At 37.7% G+C, this 18,521-nt stretch overlaps 1 protein-coding gene and 1 pseudogene across 1 annotated transcript; one reads left to right on the plus strand and one right to left on the minus strand.

The window, feature by feature from the left end:
* Window positions 1-394: 394 nt before the first annotated feature.
* LOC145004239 (sufE-like protein 1, chloroplastic/mitochondrial pseudogene) lies at window positions 395-1,691 on the minus strand (annotated as a pseudogene).
* A 12,468-nt stretch (window positions 1,692-14,159) lies between these two features.
* On the plus strand, window positions 14,160-15,904 carry LOC145030291 (auxin-responsive protein IAA27-like). Its single transcript, XM_078978683.1, has 5 exons — window positions 14,160-14,747; window positions 14,826-15,055; window positions 15,195-15,330; window positions 15,420-15,481; window positions 15,683-15,904. Exons 1-5 carry the CDS (start codon window positions 14,293-14,295, stop codon window positions 15,712-15,714), a joined length of 915 nt encoding a protein of 304 aa, XP_078834809.1. The 5' UTR covers window positions 14,160-14,292; the 3' UTR covers window positions 15,715-15,904.
* Window positions 15,905-18,521: the final 2,617 nt, after the last annotated feature.

An 18,521-nucleotide genomic window follows, 5' to 3' on the forward strand; every position in this document is an offset into this window, starting at 1 on the left:
TTTTCCTTATACCAGAATCCCAAAAATAGCTTTTTAAATGCTTTACCAAACATCTTTTCTCTTTTATCTTTTTCTAAAAGGGTTTTTTGCCTCTCAAAATATAAGCCAAACAGCCTCATATTTATCAATCTTTTATGACATTTTTCCCCTTTTACAATATTTTCATTACCACATGAAATATATTTATTTCCGAATGAAATATAGAGAATTTCGTATATACCATTACTAAGTTTCAAAATATCGTATTTATCCGATCTATAATTTAAATATCATATTTACCATTTCTTATTATATTTGTCCAATTTTATTTTTAAAACAATTTTTTAAATGTTTTAATAAGTTTTTTTTTATTTTTAAATTATATTAATTTATCAAATAAAGTTAATTAACCAAATTACCCTTCTTTATTAAAACCCATTTGCAATACATTTGATTGAATGAATTCCCATCGAAGCCTGTTAATCATGCTTTTCCTTTCAAACTCCCCTGAAACCACTTTCAAATTAAAAAGTGTCTCCTGAAAACTCTCATTTCTACCTTTCACCCTTGCATGTCCACCATGCTAATATGATACATCTTTAACTTCGAACTCGTTTGGTTTAAGGTCACTCTTTAGAATCGTTGATATCCTTTGTCTTATACTTCCCAAAACACCATTGTCCATTAAAATTAGGGTTCTCAATTTGTGAATCATCATCGGATTTTGAGTCATCAATATTTGAATTCTCAACATATTTATTAAACTTTAAATTAGATTCTAGTTTTATTTATTTATTTATTTATGGGGGTTTGATTATGGGTGGACGATTCAATCCATTTTCCAGCTTCTAGACTTTTACTTATAAAGCTAAGGCCTTTTTCCATTACTTTCAAAATACTCAAAAACCCATTGTTTCTAGAAGGTGTCAAAATCTGTTGCAAACCCAAATGAGCAATGAAATCTGCACATGGTGACCAAACAGACCTTCAACCCATAAAATTGCTAAACCTTTGGTCAGTACGGAATCAGAATAAGCCTCAAAAAGTATATTTTTATCACTTGAATCAAAATAAGCTTGTAACCAGACCTGAGAAACACAATCTACGACCTTGTTTTTGTTAGTATTGAATTGGTCTTCGAAGGGGTTGAAGATTTTTGCCATAGAATAATAATTGCTTGTATTTGGCTCTTGGATCATCTATAGATTGGAAGAGATTGATGATTTCTTGGAACATTTTAGGGAGTATTTCGATGGGTAGGAATATGTTCCAGTCTAATGAAGTTTGGGAGTTGAATTCAGGGGAGAAAGTCTGGTGGGTATCAACCGGATTGATACTGTTTTGATAGGTAAAACACTTTTTGGTGTGATGAGTCGATCTCCATCCCGAGTTAGATAATTGGGGCTAATTCGATCAATCCAGTGTATGCCAAAAGTTTTAATATTGAAGGGTAATATGGTTAGTTATTTATTTTTTTTGTTGATAAATTAATATGATTAAAAAGTATAAAAAACTGATTATAAAAGTTTAAAAAATAAATTTGGGTAAATATGATATTTTAAAATTTAAAAAGATATTTTAAAAATTAATAAGGATATATATATATATATATATATATATATATATATATATATATATATATATATATATATATATATATGAAATTGTCCCAATAAAAAACTAGTTACATATTTATCAATCTTTTACGGCATTTTATAAATCGTTTCACAAATTAATTTTAAAAATGGGTTTAAAAAATAGTAAAAATGGTGAAGTGTTAGCCGGAGAGTATGTGTCCTTGGTTTGACCCTATTTAATGTGGGAAAGGGAAAATTTTCTTTTAATAAAATAAAGTAAAACAATGGTACAAGGGAGAAGATGGTTGCAGCAGACAGGTGGCCGGTCACATGGCCGGTTTCTACACTTTGAAGGACACACCACTTTAAAGCAAAAAGTCAGTGGGTCCAATTACCCTATTCGGTCGATGCCTCCATCATCGTGCTTCCGTTTCCTTCCGCCGACTCAACAACCGAATGCCGTTATGTCTCCCACCCACCATTTTCGCTGAGCTACCGATAACTTCTCTGACGCATTAGGTTGGAGGGTGTGGTACTATCGAAACCGTACTCCTTTCCCCGCCACATAAGCGCCGTGTTATTTTTTACCATACAAGTGTAGTTTCTTGTCACACCAAAGGGTGGCGCCACACTTTTATTTTATTTTATTTTTTTTAAACTATTTTAATTTGATAAAACTTATTTATTTCGCATTAAAAAAATTTCATAAAAACTTAAAAAAAAAAAAAAAAAAAAAAAAAAAAAAAAAAAAATCCTACAACCCATTTGTTTCATCACTTGAAAAAATATAAGCCCTAAAAATTTAATACTTGTTCTCTTTTGTTCAATATGCTAGGAATAATACAAATTAAATAAAAAAAACAAATTAAAAAAATTAAAACATCAAATAAATATTCCCTTGGTTTGTTTTATTTGTGGGTTTTGTAGCCCAAGAAAATGTTTAAACAAGCCACATATGAGAAAGAATCCAGCAAGAGAGAGAATATATATAGATTGAATAGTGCGGTAGTAGAGAGCTGTGGAAAGGAGGAGTGCAGTTCAAACCGCACAGAAGGGGTGGTGTGCTGCAAGCTGAGGTGGCAAAACCGTGGGAAGGTGTAACACCGAAAATTTTCAAAACAAATTTTTCAATTTTTATAAAACATAATTCCATTGATATTCATAAAACAACCATTTTAATTATCCAAACAAGACAATACAAAATCCCAAGATCATGATATCAAGCTCCGAATGTGTGTGTGTACGGATCAAGCCGACGCCTTCCCGCGGTCGTCACTAGTACCTGAAACAATAACATCAACACTGTAAGCACAAGGCTTAGTGAGTTCCCCAAAATACTACATATAACACATATTAGCCACTCGAGGCTATAACTCTGTGGGTCCGTGCACCCAAACTCTGTGAACCCTCAGGTTCTAACTCTGTGAACCTTCCGGTTCTAACTCTGTAAACATGCACAGCATCAATCATATAGAAGTAATGCAGTACAACACATAACATACATAGCATACAAATACTCTATCACATAACTCTGGTTACCTACTCAAGGTAAAGTATAGTGAGAAGACTCACCTCGCGTGTCTCGGTAAATCGTAAACCTGAAATCGCTAATCACTCGACCTGTCGAGCTGTCGTCCCCCTCTAGAGTGATGATCTAAGCTCCAAATCCACGAAATAGCAACCTCCTTTGCTTCTTCTTGCCTAGGGTCTCCTTCTTCTTGCTAAATAACACACACAAGATCAAGAATGGCTCCTTTCTCTTCACAAATAGCTCAAGAACACAAGGGTCACTCACTGAGGGTTGGGTGAGCACAAATGACGGCCATAAGGCCCTTTAAATAGGCCTCAAACCCGGAGATTTAGGGTTTCATTACACAGCGCAGACTCGCCGAGTCCATATCCTGGACTCGCCGAGTCCAGGCGCGCACCAATGTTCAATTCCGCGTCTCTACTCGGCGAGTCTGAGCTCCAACTCGCCGAGTCCCTCTCACAATATGACAAAATTAGATTTATAAGATACCTGGTAAAATCCGGATGTTACAACTCTCCCCCACTAGAACTAGACTTCGCCCTCGAAGTCTCGTTCTAAAATAGCTCCGGATGCTGCTCCCGCATCATACCCTTCGGCTCCCAGGTCATTCTTGATCCCTTCCGATGTTGCCACTGTACCAATACCAGAGGTACCTCCTTGTTCCTCAAAATCTTGATCTTCCGATCCCTAATAGCCACTGGTCTCTCAGCATAATTCAGGCTTGCATCTACCTGAATATCCTCTAATGGAACCACTGCCGACTCGTCGGCTATACATTTCCTCAACTGCGATACATGAAAAGTGTTGTGAATCTGCCCCAATCTGCTGGTAACTCCAGCCGATAGGCTACCCGGCCTACCCTTTTGATCACACGAAACGGACCTATAAACCGGGGCCCCAATTTGCCCCTCTTCCTGAACCGGATCACTCCTTTCCAAGGAGAAACCTTCAGGAGAACAAAGTCGCCGACCTGAAATTCCAGCTCGGACCGGCGTCTATCCGCGTAACTCTTTTGTCGGCTCTGAGCGGTCAATAACCTCTGTCTGACCAGCTGTATCTGCTCTGTCGTCTGATTCACGATCTCTGTACTGCCCATTACCCTTTGCCCAACCTCTCCCCAACATATGGGAGTCCGACACCTCCTACCATACAACAGCTCAAAGGGCGGCATACCGATGCTCGACTGATGGCTGTTATTGTAGGAAAACTCCGCCAAAGGCAAATATGTATCCCAACTACCCCCAAAGTCCAATACACATGCCCGAAGCATGTCCTCAAGTGTCTGAATCGTCCGCTCACTCTGGCCGTCGGTCTGGGGGTGGTATGCGGTACTAAAATGCAGCTTAGTACCCAACTCCTCATGAAATTTCTTCCAGAAGCGGGAAGTGAAACGCACATCGCGGTCTGAAATGATCGAGATCGGCACCCCATGCCGAGATACAACCTCCCTCACATAAATCTCCGCCAACTTCTCCGCCGAAGAACTCTCACTGATGGCAAGAAAGTGAGCGCTCTTCATCAACCTATCCACAATCACCCAAATTGCATCGACTCCTCTGGCAGTCCTCGGCAATTTGGTGATGAAATCCATAGTGATCTGTTCCCACTTCCATTCGGGAACCTCCAATGGCTGCAACTTGCCATGCGGTCTCTGGTGTTCGGCCTTTACCCTTCGACAGGTCAAACACCTCTCGACAAACCATGCGACATCCCTCTTCATACAAGGCCACCAATACTCCTTCCTTAGGTCCAAATACATCTTTGTAGCCCCGAGATGGATCGAAAATTTCGATCTATGAGCCTCCTCCATCAATGTAGTACGTGTACCGCCTACAAACGATACCCAGATCCAGCCCTGATAAGTCATAAGGCCTCGACTATCCGATACGAACTCCGAAACCAACCCAACGACCCGCTCTCTCTTCTGCATCTCCGGACGCACAGCCTCGGCCTGTGCCCCACGAATGGCGTCCAGAACTGGAGCTATCACAGTCAGTCGCAAACATACATTTCGCAGTGGAGCACTCTCCGCCCTGCGACTCAATGCGTCGGCTACCACATTAGCCTTGCCCGGGTGGTACAAAATCTCGCAATCATAATCCTTGACCACATCTAACCACCTTCTTTGCCGCATGTTTAGGTTAGGCTGATCCATCAGGTACTTCAAGCTCTTATGGTCCGTGTAAATCGTACAACGAACCCCATACAAGTAGTGCCGCCAAATCTTGAGGGCGAACACTACTGCCCCCAACTCCAGATCATGTGTGGGGTACCTCGTCTCGTGAGGCTTCAACTGCCTCGATGCATATGCTATCACATGTCCCTTCTGCATCAGTACCGCCCCCAGTCCTAAAATCGATGCATCACAGAATACCACAAAACCCTCCATCCCTTCCGGAAGAGCTAATACCGGAGCTTCACACAACCTCTGGCGAAGCGTCTCAAAGGAGGTCTGCTGCTCGGGACCCCATAGAAATGTAACACCCTTCCGGGTCAATCTGGTGAGTGGAACCGCAATCTTGGAGAAATCCTTAATAAACCTCTGATAATACCCTGCCAACCCAAGGAAACTCCGGATCTCAGAAGGTGACCTTGGCACCTCCCACCTCATCACTGCGTCAACCTTGGCCGGATCGACCAATATCCCCTTCTGGTTAACGAGATGTCCCAGAAACTGGACCTCCCGCAACCAAAAATCGCACTTGGAAAACTTTGCATAAAGTTTCTCCGATCTCAAAACTCCAAGAACCTCCCTCAAATGCTCCTCGTGCTGCTCTCTAGATCTCGAATATACCAGAATATCATCAATGAACACAATCACCGACCGATCCAACATCGGCCGACATACCCTGTTCATGAGGTCCATGAACACAGCCGGGGCATTGGTGAGCCCAAAAGGCATCACCACAAACTCATAATGCCCATAACGCGTCCTGAATGCTGTCTTCTGGACGTCCTCGTCCCGTACTCTCACCTGATGATAGCCCGACCTCAAATCAATCTTGGAGAACCAAGATGCTCCCTGTAACTGATCGAATAAATCGTCGATCCTCGGCAACGGGTAACGGTTCTTGACCGTCAACTTATTCAGTTCCCGATAATCAATACACATGCGATGCGAGCCATCTTTCTTCTTCACAAACAGGATGGGTGCTCCCCACGGCGAGCTACTCGGCCGAATAAACCCCTTCCCCAGCAACTCCTGAAGTTGCGAGGATAACTCTTGCATTTCTGGAGGCGCAAGGCGATACGGCACCTTAGCGATAGGCGCGGCTCCCGGAACCAAATCGATACCAAACTCCACTTGCCTCACGGGAGGCACACCTGGTAACTCTTCGGGAAAGACATCTGGAAACTCACGCACCACCGGAACTTCATCCACCGAACTCGGTCTCTCGGAGATCACTCGCGTATCCATCACATACGCCACAAAACCCTTACAGCCCTGCTGTAAACACTGCCTCGCCCTAGCAGCCGAACAAAAGGCTGATCCAGAACGTGTACCCTCGTCGTAAACCGAAAGAACTCCCCCACTAGGATCTCGTATAGTCGCCAGCTGACGCTCGCAATCGATAACCGCGCCGAATCGGCTCAACCAGTCCATGCCCACTATAACACAGACATCACCCATCGCAATAGGAATCAGGTCGATCGGGAACTCAACCCCAAAAATCTCCAATACACATCCCCGGAGGACCTCCGTGGCACAAATCACTCTGTCGGCGGCTATGAAAACCCGCAGGGGCCGACTCAGTGCCCCACGACTAACACTGATATGCTGACTAAATGTCAAAGATACAAAAGATCGACTCGCATCCGAGTCAAATAACACTAAAGCAGGTACAGAATTCACAAGGAAGGTACCTATGCATAGCATAATATAAGCATAATATCTCGACACCATAAATAAATAATAAAAAGAAAGCATACCAGCCACAACGTCGGGTGCAGCGCGGACCTCTTCCGCAGTCAGCTGAAAGGCTCTCCCCCGAGCCCTCGGTGCCTCGGCCTTCACGGGCCGACTCTCTGTAGCAGTAGCTCTGATGGCGGCGGGAGCAGACCCCTGAGATGCTTCGCGCAGCAGCGGACACTCTGCCTTCCGGTGTCCGGTCTGGTTACAGTGGAAGCACACTGTAAACCCCTTGGGGCAGTCCTTGGCCATATGCCCCTCCTTGCCACATTTGTAGCAAGACCCTGCTCGACAGACTCCATCGTGACCCTTGCCGCACTTTCCACAAGTGCGGCCCTTCTGGCTCCCGGGTCGGGGATCAGCGGGCTTGGCCCACTTGGCTGCCGGCTGGGACTGTGCCGGCCGCCGATCCCTCCCCAGAGACTCCGCCTCCTCCCTGGCCTGAGTCTCAAGCTCAATCTCCCTCTTCCGAGCATTTGCCTGAAGCTCGGCAAATGTCCGATACGAGGAGTTCGCAGCGAACTCCCGAATATCCCGTCTCAGAATTCTCAGGTAACGGCTCATACGTGCCTGCTCGGTGGACACGTGCTCAGGACAGAACATCGCCCTCTCATGAAACATCCTCGTAATAGTTGTGACTGACTCGGTACCCTGCTTGAGGGTCAGAAACTCCTGTGCCAGACGTTCCCTCTCCACCTGAGGAACGTACTCATCTCGGAACATGGTAGTGAACCTCTCCCAGGTCACTGCCGAAAGCTCAGTCGGTGTGAAGTGTGCCGTCACAAACTTCCACCAGTCCTTCGCTCCCAAGCGAAGCTGGTTCAGCGCGAACCGAACCTTCAAATGCTCAGGGGATGAGTAAGTGAAGAAGCATCCCTCCATATCAGATATCCACCTCATAGCTGCCACCGGATCCTGCGTACCATCAAACTCTGGTGGCTTGGTGTTGCTGAACTCCCTAAACAATGTCGCATCACCTCCCTGGGGTCTTGCCGCAGCAATCGCTGCAGTAGCCGCTGCAACCGCAGCCTCAGAAAGAGCGGCATAGCGCTCGTCAAATGTCTTAATCAACGCGGTCTTAATGGACCCGAACATCTCTGGTAACTCAGCTCTGATGACCGCAGCCACCTCCTCATGAATGATCTGTCGAATCTCCTCATCGCTAGTTTCGGCATCCTCCGGCATGTGACGTGTCCTCACCATGATCAACCTCTGAAATACAACATGCGATAATTAGAATTTACTCGAACACTCTTACATTCGACAATCCACCCCTCCTTGATTCTTGGTATCCCAAGATTCTTATTTGGACTGTGTACCGCACCGGTGCTTTCAGTAGTACGGGCCCAATACTACTGTCCGCACCGTCTCAGTACACACCCAAAATCTTCCTCTTCGGATCCCAATCCCCAAGTACTCTATTATACTTAAATCACTCTGTAACAGGTCTCACACAAAGTCCTAGCTGCTACCTAATTACTCTCAGCATCTCATAGCAGCTCACCCCTCCCTAGGCTAAGGCATCACAAAACAGGCCACTCTAGTCCTATTAGCAATACCTAGCCTACTCTAGCATGCAAATACATCACATTAATAATAATTATCACATAATATAAAGGTATTTTGGGAATTCACCGTTCGGGCGCTGGCTGATCGTACACACGTTTCTTCCTGGAAAATCTTTTACTCTTAGAAAACTTTGGTTTTATTTTGAAATATCTCTTCAATTCCTCAGTTTGAGTTCAAATACCCCCGAAGGTGTACCCGAATCCCTAAAACCAAGGCTCTGATACCAATTTGTAACACCGAAAATTTTCAAAACAAAATTTTCAATTTTTATAAAACATAATTCCATTGATATTCATAAAACAACCATTTTAATTATCCAAACAAGACAATACAAAATCCCAAGATCATGATATCAAGCTCCGAATGTGTGTGTGTACGGATCAAGCCGGCGCCTTCCCGCGGTCGTCACTAGTACCTGAAACAATAACATCAACACTGTAAGCACAAGGCTTAGTGAGTTCCCCAAAATACTACATATAACACATATTAGCCACTCGAGGCTATAACTCTGTGGGTCCGTGCACCCAAACTCTGTGAACCCTCAGGTTCTAACTCTGTGAACCTTCCGGTTCTAACTCTGTAAACATGCACAGCATCAATCACATAGAAGTAATGCAGTACAACACATAACATACATAGCATACAAATACTCTATCACATAACTCTGGTTACCTACTCAAGGTAAAGTATAGTGAGAAGACTCACCTCGCGTGTCTCGGTAAATCGTAAACCTGAAATCGCTAATCACTCGACCTGTCGAGCTGTCGTCCCCCTCTAGAGTGATGATCTAAGCTCCAAATCCACGAAATAGCAACCTCCTTTGCTTCCTCTTGCCTAGGGTCTCCTTCTTCTTGCTAAATAACACACACAAGATCAAGAATGTCTCCTTTCTCTTCACAAATAGCTCAAGAACACAAGGGTCACTCACTGAGGGTTGGGTGAGCACAAATGACGGCCATAAGGCCCTTTAAATAGGCCTCAAACCCGGAGATTTAGGGTTTCATTACACAGCGCAGACTCGCCGAGTCCATATCCTGGACTCGCCGAGTCCAGGCGCGCACCAATGTTCAATTCCGCGTCTCTACTCGGCGAGTCTGAGCTCCAACTCGCCGAGTCCCTCTCACAATATGACAAAATTAGATTTACAAGATACCTGGTAAAATCCGGATGTTACAGAAGGAGTGCACTCCCTCTAGTCTTATCAGCGCACGCTGTCCGACCATCCGATCTTACCCATTATTATCAACACCTAGCGACGTGATTGATAAAACAATGATTTCATGAAAGTCTTCAGATCGGAAAATCGATCAATTAAACTAGCAACTTACGCGTTCTTCATCGATGTAGGTTAGCATCCGTCGTAGGTCAACGATATTGTAGGTCTGAGGTTTCGTCGGAGATTTATCGGTGACTCATGGTGGAGTTGGAAAGGACTAAATTAAATATAAAAAATAGATAAATTGGTTGGGACCACTGACTGACACAAATAATGGATTCTACTGGGACACAATCATGTTGGTTTGGTTGTACTCCATTGTAGATTCCCAGGCAATAAATTAACTGGTATTGTAATTAAGTTAATAAATAATAATGTTCATCGTACATTAATTTTAAAATCACCTATGAAAAGAAAATTAATAAATATGAATGTTTTTTTGACACTTGTTATACTTTTATTTATTTTGATACATGTTATTTTGTCGTTATTTTGAATTAATTTTTATTTCATATGTAATTTTGTGGTTTTTTTCCTATTTTATTAAATTCCATATGGTATTTAAATTTAATAATAAATGTATATCAATTTCATTAATGTATTTTTCTTATAATTTCAAAATTTTAAAATAAAATGTGATTAATTTGCTTTGATTATTTGATCTAAATGATTTGTTTAAATTTAAAAGAGAAAAAAAAACATTTTAATTTTAGTAATTCAATATTTTTCTCATTTTTCTTATAAATTTAAAATTTTCAAATGTTTATACATATTTAATTATTTTAAATACACATATGTAATACATGAGGCTCAGTCCTAGTTACATACAAAACTTATTTTAAATTTATACAATTAGAATATAATTATAAAAAACATTGTAATTGATTTGATTTTTTATATATATTGAAATGACTACCAATTTTTTTTTTTTTAAAAGAAACTTAGAATCCCACATAATATATTAAAATTTTAATTTGAAATGTTTTTATTGTATGTTTTTCAACTAAATAATATATATTTTATGCCTTGTATTTTAATCTAATCTTAGTTTCATTAATTATTGTTAGATTTTATTAAAAATAAGATAATTTGTTAAAATTTAGATTTACTTATCGGTTTCAAATATATTTTTGAAATTTCTTAATACGCTTTTATCTTGTTTGTATTGGGAATCCAAAATATTAAATCCATAATCTGAAATGTTAATCTAATAGTTTTTTTTTTCTTGTAAAAAATATATTTTAAGTATGATATAAAATTAATGTAAAACAAATGAGTTGACTCCAAAATAACTATTTTAAAGATGATGATTATTTCGGTAAATATAAATGAAAAGGTTGAGTCAATTACAATAATATTTTACATAATCATGTGATATTCTTTTAATCATCTCAATTTATAATTAATGTTCAAAGAGTCGAAATTTATATATAATTAACTTGTACCTAAGATTCTTTAAATGTGTTTTAATATTATATATCATATAATGAAAATTAATGATTGATTCATCCACAATTTGCCCAATAAAAATAATTATATATCATTAAGTGCATGAAATAATTTTGAGAGGTATAACACTATAACTACAAGTTCCTAATATATCGTTTTTTTTTTCAACGGCAAACTATCTAAAACTTATTCTTAAATAACACGATGTTTAATAAGAAACTTGAACCCATGACCTTTCATTTGAAAGAATCACTCCTTACCGTTAGATCAAATACCTTTTGATAATATATTGTTCTTTCTGGTAAAATGTTTCATGTAATCATATTTTATTTAATATTTATCAATTTATATAACAAAATAATTTTTAATATAAATTATACAGGTACATATTTTAAAATATATATTAACTGATAGAGAAACATACTTCGCATTTACTTTGACACTTCCTTTTTACATAAACAATAGGAAACGACATTTATTGTATTGTATACGAAATTATTATTATTAATGTTTGTACGAAAAATTAACAATGATTTTACAACCAATAAATAATTGTCCTATTTATGTTAAAAATAACCCAACATTTAAATTCTACATTTTCCTTTAGGCTGTCAGATGGTATCTTTTAAAATGAATAATGTTAACTCATATACATTTTAAATCTACTTATTAGACATTTATCTCAACCAAGGTTTGAATATTCGATTATTAATCTAATTGATTAATAGACATATTTTTCAAAACTCCGGTTATCTTCATGGTAGATGCCATGAAGATAAATTAAACGATTAAACGAACTGTTTTTCCCCAACACGTAGAATCTCTTTAACTATTGATACATTCCCCCTACAAACTGTGGAGTGTGCACATGTTTTCATATTAATAAATTGGGTCAAATACAAAAAAGGTATAATATTGTTACACCATTAATATATTTAACAGAATATTCACCTATTATAACAAAGTTAAGAAAAACACACACATACGTATATAGACCACATTGACATGTGATTATAATACGCCTCTTTGACAAGTGATTGCCAAAATATAAATTTTCATTTTTCTAAACGACAACTCTTAATACCATTTATGTTTCAAGTGAGATTTAAGCTCTCAGTCCCACGGAAAAGGACACACATGTATACAAAATAAGCAAACAAATATACATGCACATGAACATATGCATGTGCATATAGGTTTTTTTTTTTTTTTTTTAAATTGTTTGTATAATGATTTATGGTTTATATAATTGGAAAATGCAACATTTTAAATATATAAATTGTTGTGTGTGAAGAAATAACTCTTAGGTACAAATAGGTTCTTTTTTTAGAACACCATTACATATGAATAAAAAATATTAGGACGGTAGACATAAAATATTGTTATTTTGTGAGTTATTATTATTTTATATTGAATAAGTTTCATGTAAAAATAACATTTTCATTTTTTGAAGTACAATTACTCATTTCGAGTTCCTATTTTACACTGATTTAGTTGGTAAACGGGAAACAAATTGCGTTATTAATCTTTTTTCAATAGATAAACTATTTTTTTTTTTTAAATCGCATTCATAAATTTTGGAGTCATAACATTTATGCATCACTTGTTTGACTCTATTAAGGTGCTTCACAACATCTGACGCAAAGAAACTAAAATCATCAAACACGAAATGTATAAACGTATGTTGATTTTCCATACACGTTTTTTTTTTGTCAATTTGCATGAGACAACTTTTAAAAGAGTCTGTCATACGGTGAATACCCCACTATCCAAACTCACGAGAGAGGAAACAACTGTTAGACCCCTCCTACCCATGTAAAAACTAAAACGTCAATTGGTCTAAGTGTGAACTTTTCTTTTATCGTGTCAATCAAGAAGTTCACAAATGTCTTTTTCTTGGCAAAAAACCAAGTGCTTTGTTTCTCATTTTATATATATATATATATATATATATATATATATATATATATATATATATATATATATATATATATATATATATATTCAAAATCAATGTTTAATACTATCTATTATAGATTTGTAATCAAATAATACCATGTGACCTATCTAATACAAATCAATTATTTATTTTCTAAGGTCCATATTTATTTATTAAACTATAGCATATACTCTCACCAAATGATTTTAAAAATATGGCATTAAATAAAACAATTTTTATCAAAATTGTATTTTAGAAATATATGCTATTGACATATTTCTATCTTAAAATTTAGAATCTGTATCAGATATAACGCTCTTCATCTAACAGTTCAACATTGTTTTTGATAAAAAATTTGCATTTAGAATACTTGTTCAATTTTGAGATTCCTATGCTTTTACTTTGTGATCTTATTATATATTATATTTATATTAATTTTGAAATTCTTAATAAGTTTGACTATAATTAAAACAAATTACTAATAATTTAAGTTTGATTGGAATAGTATAATCAGAACGGTTCAACTAATTTGGAGACTCTAAGCAAACAAAAAGAATTATACCCTTAATTTTATAAATCAATGCTTTTACCACTAGATCAAACTCCATCTTATCTTTGTAACTCAAAAAATGCATATATATATATATATATATATATATATATATATATATATATATATATATATATATATATAAAATTAACATAATAAACTTTAAAAACACTTTAAAATTGAAGCTTTAATCACTTGTTTAGTTTTGCAAACGGTGGAATCCCTAAGTATTATAATATAATTTGTTAGATAAATTTGAATTTATGAAATGTGTAGTGTGATTACTAAAGTTAATAATAAAATATTCTTAAAAATCTATATAATGGAAATAATATGATATAATAAAATATAACTATTTTCATAATTTTTATTTTATCTAAATAATATTAAAAAATATATAAAATACTCCGACTTGGTTTATCTGGTTTCGCCAAAACATATTTTAAAACATAATTCAAGAACGAAAAATAAATCCTGAAAAAGTTCCCCTCCTTTTTCTCATTGCTCTCTGATTCTTTCTTCCTGTCGACCATTTTCTTGGACTGAAACTGATTGAGTCAAAATTTCCATTGATGTCAGAGCCATTAGAACACAATTACATAGGCTTATCAGACTCTTCTTCCATGGAAAGAATCTCTGAATCCTCCAATTTCTCAACGGAAACTGAAAAGAACAACGCTTTTAACCTCAAAGCCACCGAGCTCCGACTTGGCTTGCCTGGTTTCACCAAAGATATCAAGGAAGACGACAGAAAAATTGTATCTACTAAGAACTTTTTTCCAGGTGGTAAGCGAGGGTTTTCTGATGTTGATGCCGACGATTGTAGAAATTGGGGGTTTAATGGCGGATGTGACGCTGATTCGAACAAGGTTTCATCTTCTTCTGCTTTGTTCTCCTCTAAAAATGTGAAGAACACTGGTTTGGAGATAAATCAGCCTGCAATTTTATCTTCTGTCATGAATCAAATCGAAGAGAAGAAGAAAGCTCCATTTACTACTGAAAATGGAAGTGCTCCTCCCATTGCTAAGTAATTTTAATTTGTATTATTGGTCTTTATACGAATCAACTTTAAATCGCCATAAATTTTCCTTGTGTTATGTAATAGGGCACAAGTGGTTGGATGGCCACCTATTCGATCATTTCGGAAGAACACCATGGCCACCAACTTACCAAAAAACGACAGCGTTGCTGAGAATTTAGGCACCGGAGGCTGCCTTTATGTAAAGGTTAGCATGGATGGAGCTCCATACTTACGAAAAGTTGATCTCAAAACCCATTGCAACTATGCAGATCTTTCGAAGGCTCTCGAGAGATTGTTCACCTGCTTCACTCTTGGTATATCTCTCTATTCTCTCCTTTTCTTCTACATAAAAAAAAACTTCTGACTTTATTGATGAAACCATTACAAATTCATCTCTAGATTTTACATAGTTCAACAATATATAAGAATTTGTTTCATCAATTTGTGTATTAGGCAAATGTGCTTCTAATGGGGTTCGAGAAGGTTTAAGTGAAAGTAATTTAAAGGAACTCCTACATGGCTCTGAATGTGTGCTAACATACGAAGACAAAGATGGTGATTGGATGCTTGTTGGTGATGTTCCTTGGGAGTAAGTGAAAGTCTTTCTCAATCTTTAAAATTTGATTCTGTTTTCCAGTCTTAAGTCTCTATCTAATGTTTTTCTTCCTCTATTTGCAGGATGTTCATAGACTCTTGCAAGAGATTAAGGATCATGAAAGGCTCCGAAGCAACTGGATTAGGTATGCAAATTTCACTTACTCATAATAGCAACATACTTTCATTCTTACCCATTATAGCAATGTACTTATATTTACCAATAAGGTAACAAATAAAGTACATTGCCCATATACGTAAAGTGATTTAAGTATAGATAAATAAGTACATTGCTATTATTCATGAATGGTCCAATTTTTTAAAGTTGTCTTGAATTTGTTGTGTAGCCCCAAGACCCATGAGCAGTGGAAGGACATAAATCTGAACCCGATAGCAATAGGAGCTTTTATATTATTTATTTGTAGTGTTAGTAATTCCATGAGAATGGAAAAAAAAAAAAAAAAAAAAAAAAGTCACAACTAGAAGAGGTGCTTCCAATAAGTTTGGTTCCCTTGTTGTGTGCTTAGTATGTACTTACATTAATTAATGTAAATGGCTTGTTAATTTCCTGTTGTTGATTGTTGCCCTTTTTTGCTACTTTTGGAACCCGTGAATGAAGACGTAATAAATTACACGAACTTGGTTTTAGGTAGGAAAATTTTGATGATTGGATTCATGCTGTTTTGAGGCTTGTTAAATGACCTGAAATAATCCTAACACTTTGATTTTTTTGTGGAGATGATAATAATGTTTTGGTAAAAGTGGATACATCCCTTGGCCCCTTGGTAAATTTATTGAATAAAAAACTGTACGAGCAAGAAGCAAATCTAAAGACTACATTGGCAAGAAAAGCCCACAACTTGTGGCTTCAATTTTAGTCTTCAAAATCTCGTGCCCAACAACCAATTATATAATATTTTTATATTGAGAGAAATCTTTATATTAATATTTATCTTTCAAACAAAATCGAATTGGTGGATTTTTAAGAGAAATGATTGGCTAAAATATGATGTTGACAAACATTTTTTGTTTTTTTTTTTTTTTAATATGGCATGGATATTAAATGGGTTGAAATCCATCATCTAAGGAGAAAAAAAACATATGCAGGGTTTCATAAATAGAACACGATTAAGCAAAATGAAGGAAAATAGATTTGGATTCGATATGTCATGCATATTCGAGTAATGAAAAGGGTATGTATATCAAGTCAGATTTTTAGTTGGTCATTTCTTCTAAAAACCTTCGATTTTGTTTTATCTGAAAGAGAAATAATAATATAAATGTTTTCTGAAGAAAAGTAATATAAAGATCTGTTAAATATATTTGGTTGTGATTTTATGTATTTTATCTAATAATAAAATAAATATCAGTCTTTATCTTTTCCATAATGAGACCATCATGATTATAACAAGCAAATCAGCCCAAATCTCGCTGCAGCCCATCAATCTTCCAAAATCACATTAGTGTTTCAAAAATCTTCCAGGTCGTCCAAAAAACATGCAACCCTTCGGAAAATTAGGCACCTCTAAAAAATTTAAAAAGTCTCAATCAGGGATGGGCAAAAGGACTGAACTGGACCCGATCCGGGAACGGCTTCGGTCAAAATCAAGAACCGAACCGGCCCGACAGTTCTACCAGTTCCCGGTTCCTATCGGTTTTTGTCGTGTCTTCAAATGTTGGAACCGGACCTCGAAAAATAGCATTATACGGTTCCAACTTTTACCGGTTCTACGGGTTTTTGCCAGTTCTACCGGTTCCGGTTCCTATCGGTTCCCGGTTCTAAAAATCCACAAAAATAACATCCCGGTCCCGGCCCCACCGGTTCCATCAGGTTCCGGTACCGGTTCCGATCGGTTCCCCGGTACATATGCTCATCCCTAATCTCGATAATCTTCCTAATCTTCCATACAATACACAAAAATATTACAAAACCTTTTCCATTACCAATTATCATTCACAACAAAAAAATCTTTCCTTTAAACCAACTTTCAATTAAACATACAATACACATAAGTATTACAAAACCTTTTCCATTACCAATAATCATTCGCTTCTCTTTCATTTTTCAATGAAACACACATACTCAATGACCCGTGTTCAATTCCTAACACTACTCAGCCTCTGTGATCATAGACGTTCGTGATTCCAGGGCTTGAGACATAGATAGTCTAATATTTGCAGCAAAGGATTAGTCATGGCTAAACCATCTCCCATAATTTGTAGTGCCCTATTTTGTGAGATCTAGTGGTTAATCTCTCTCTCTCTTTCTCTCTCTCTCTCTCTCTCTCTCTCTCTCTCTCTCTCTCTCTCTCTCTCTCTCTCGTTAAAAGGTTTAAACGTACGTATTTCCTTGAAAGAAATATGTGTGAAAAGTTAACGAGGGAAGGGTTGTGGCATGAAACGGTGAAACGAGAGTATAGGCGTGTTTGGCATGGAGCTTTTGGAAGCGTTTGGGAGCTTCCAGTTTTTACCTTTTAACAAAACGCTCTAGTTTAAACAAAAAATTTTGTTTGGCTGTACAAGCGTTTAGGGTGCGTTTAGTTGTGGAAAAATTGGCCGTTTTCCGGAAAAAATTTCCAAGAAAAATAAGAATTTTGAAAACGCGTTTAGTTCGTCTATTTTTCTAAATTTTTCACGGAAAATGAAAATTTTCCGTTTTCTAAAATTACAAAGAAGTTGGAAAATTTTGGAAAACTGATAATCATTGTTTTCCACATTTTTCTAATTCTAAAATTTTTCTATAAACACACACACACACTCCACCCCATCCACCTCTACCTACCCCCCCCCCCCCACACACACACACACCCACCTGCACATACACACACACACCCATCCGCACACACACACACACACACCAACCCACAAACACACGCACATACATACCCACTCACACACCAACCCACACACACACATACATACCCAACCACACACACCCACCCACAAACACACATACATACATACCCCCCCCCCCCCCCCACACACACACACACCCCAACCCACGCACACACACACACACCCGCACACACACACACCAACCCCCCCACACACACATACGTACCCACCCACCTACCCACACATACATATCCACCCCCACACACACACACCCACCCGCACACACACACCAACCTCCCCCCCCCCCCCCCCACACACACACACCCACCCACCCACAAACACACACACATA

The sequence above is a fragment of the Lactuca saligna genome, chromosome 1 (genome assembly GCF_052625555.1).
Source record: "Lactuca saligna cultivar CGN05327 chromosome 1, ASM5262555v1, whole genome shotgun sequence".
Taxonomy (NCBI): domain Eukaryota; kingdom Viridiplantae; phylum Streptophyta; class Magnoliopsida; order Asterales; family Asteraceae; genus Lactuca; species Lactuca saligna.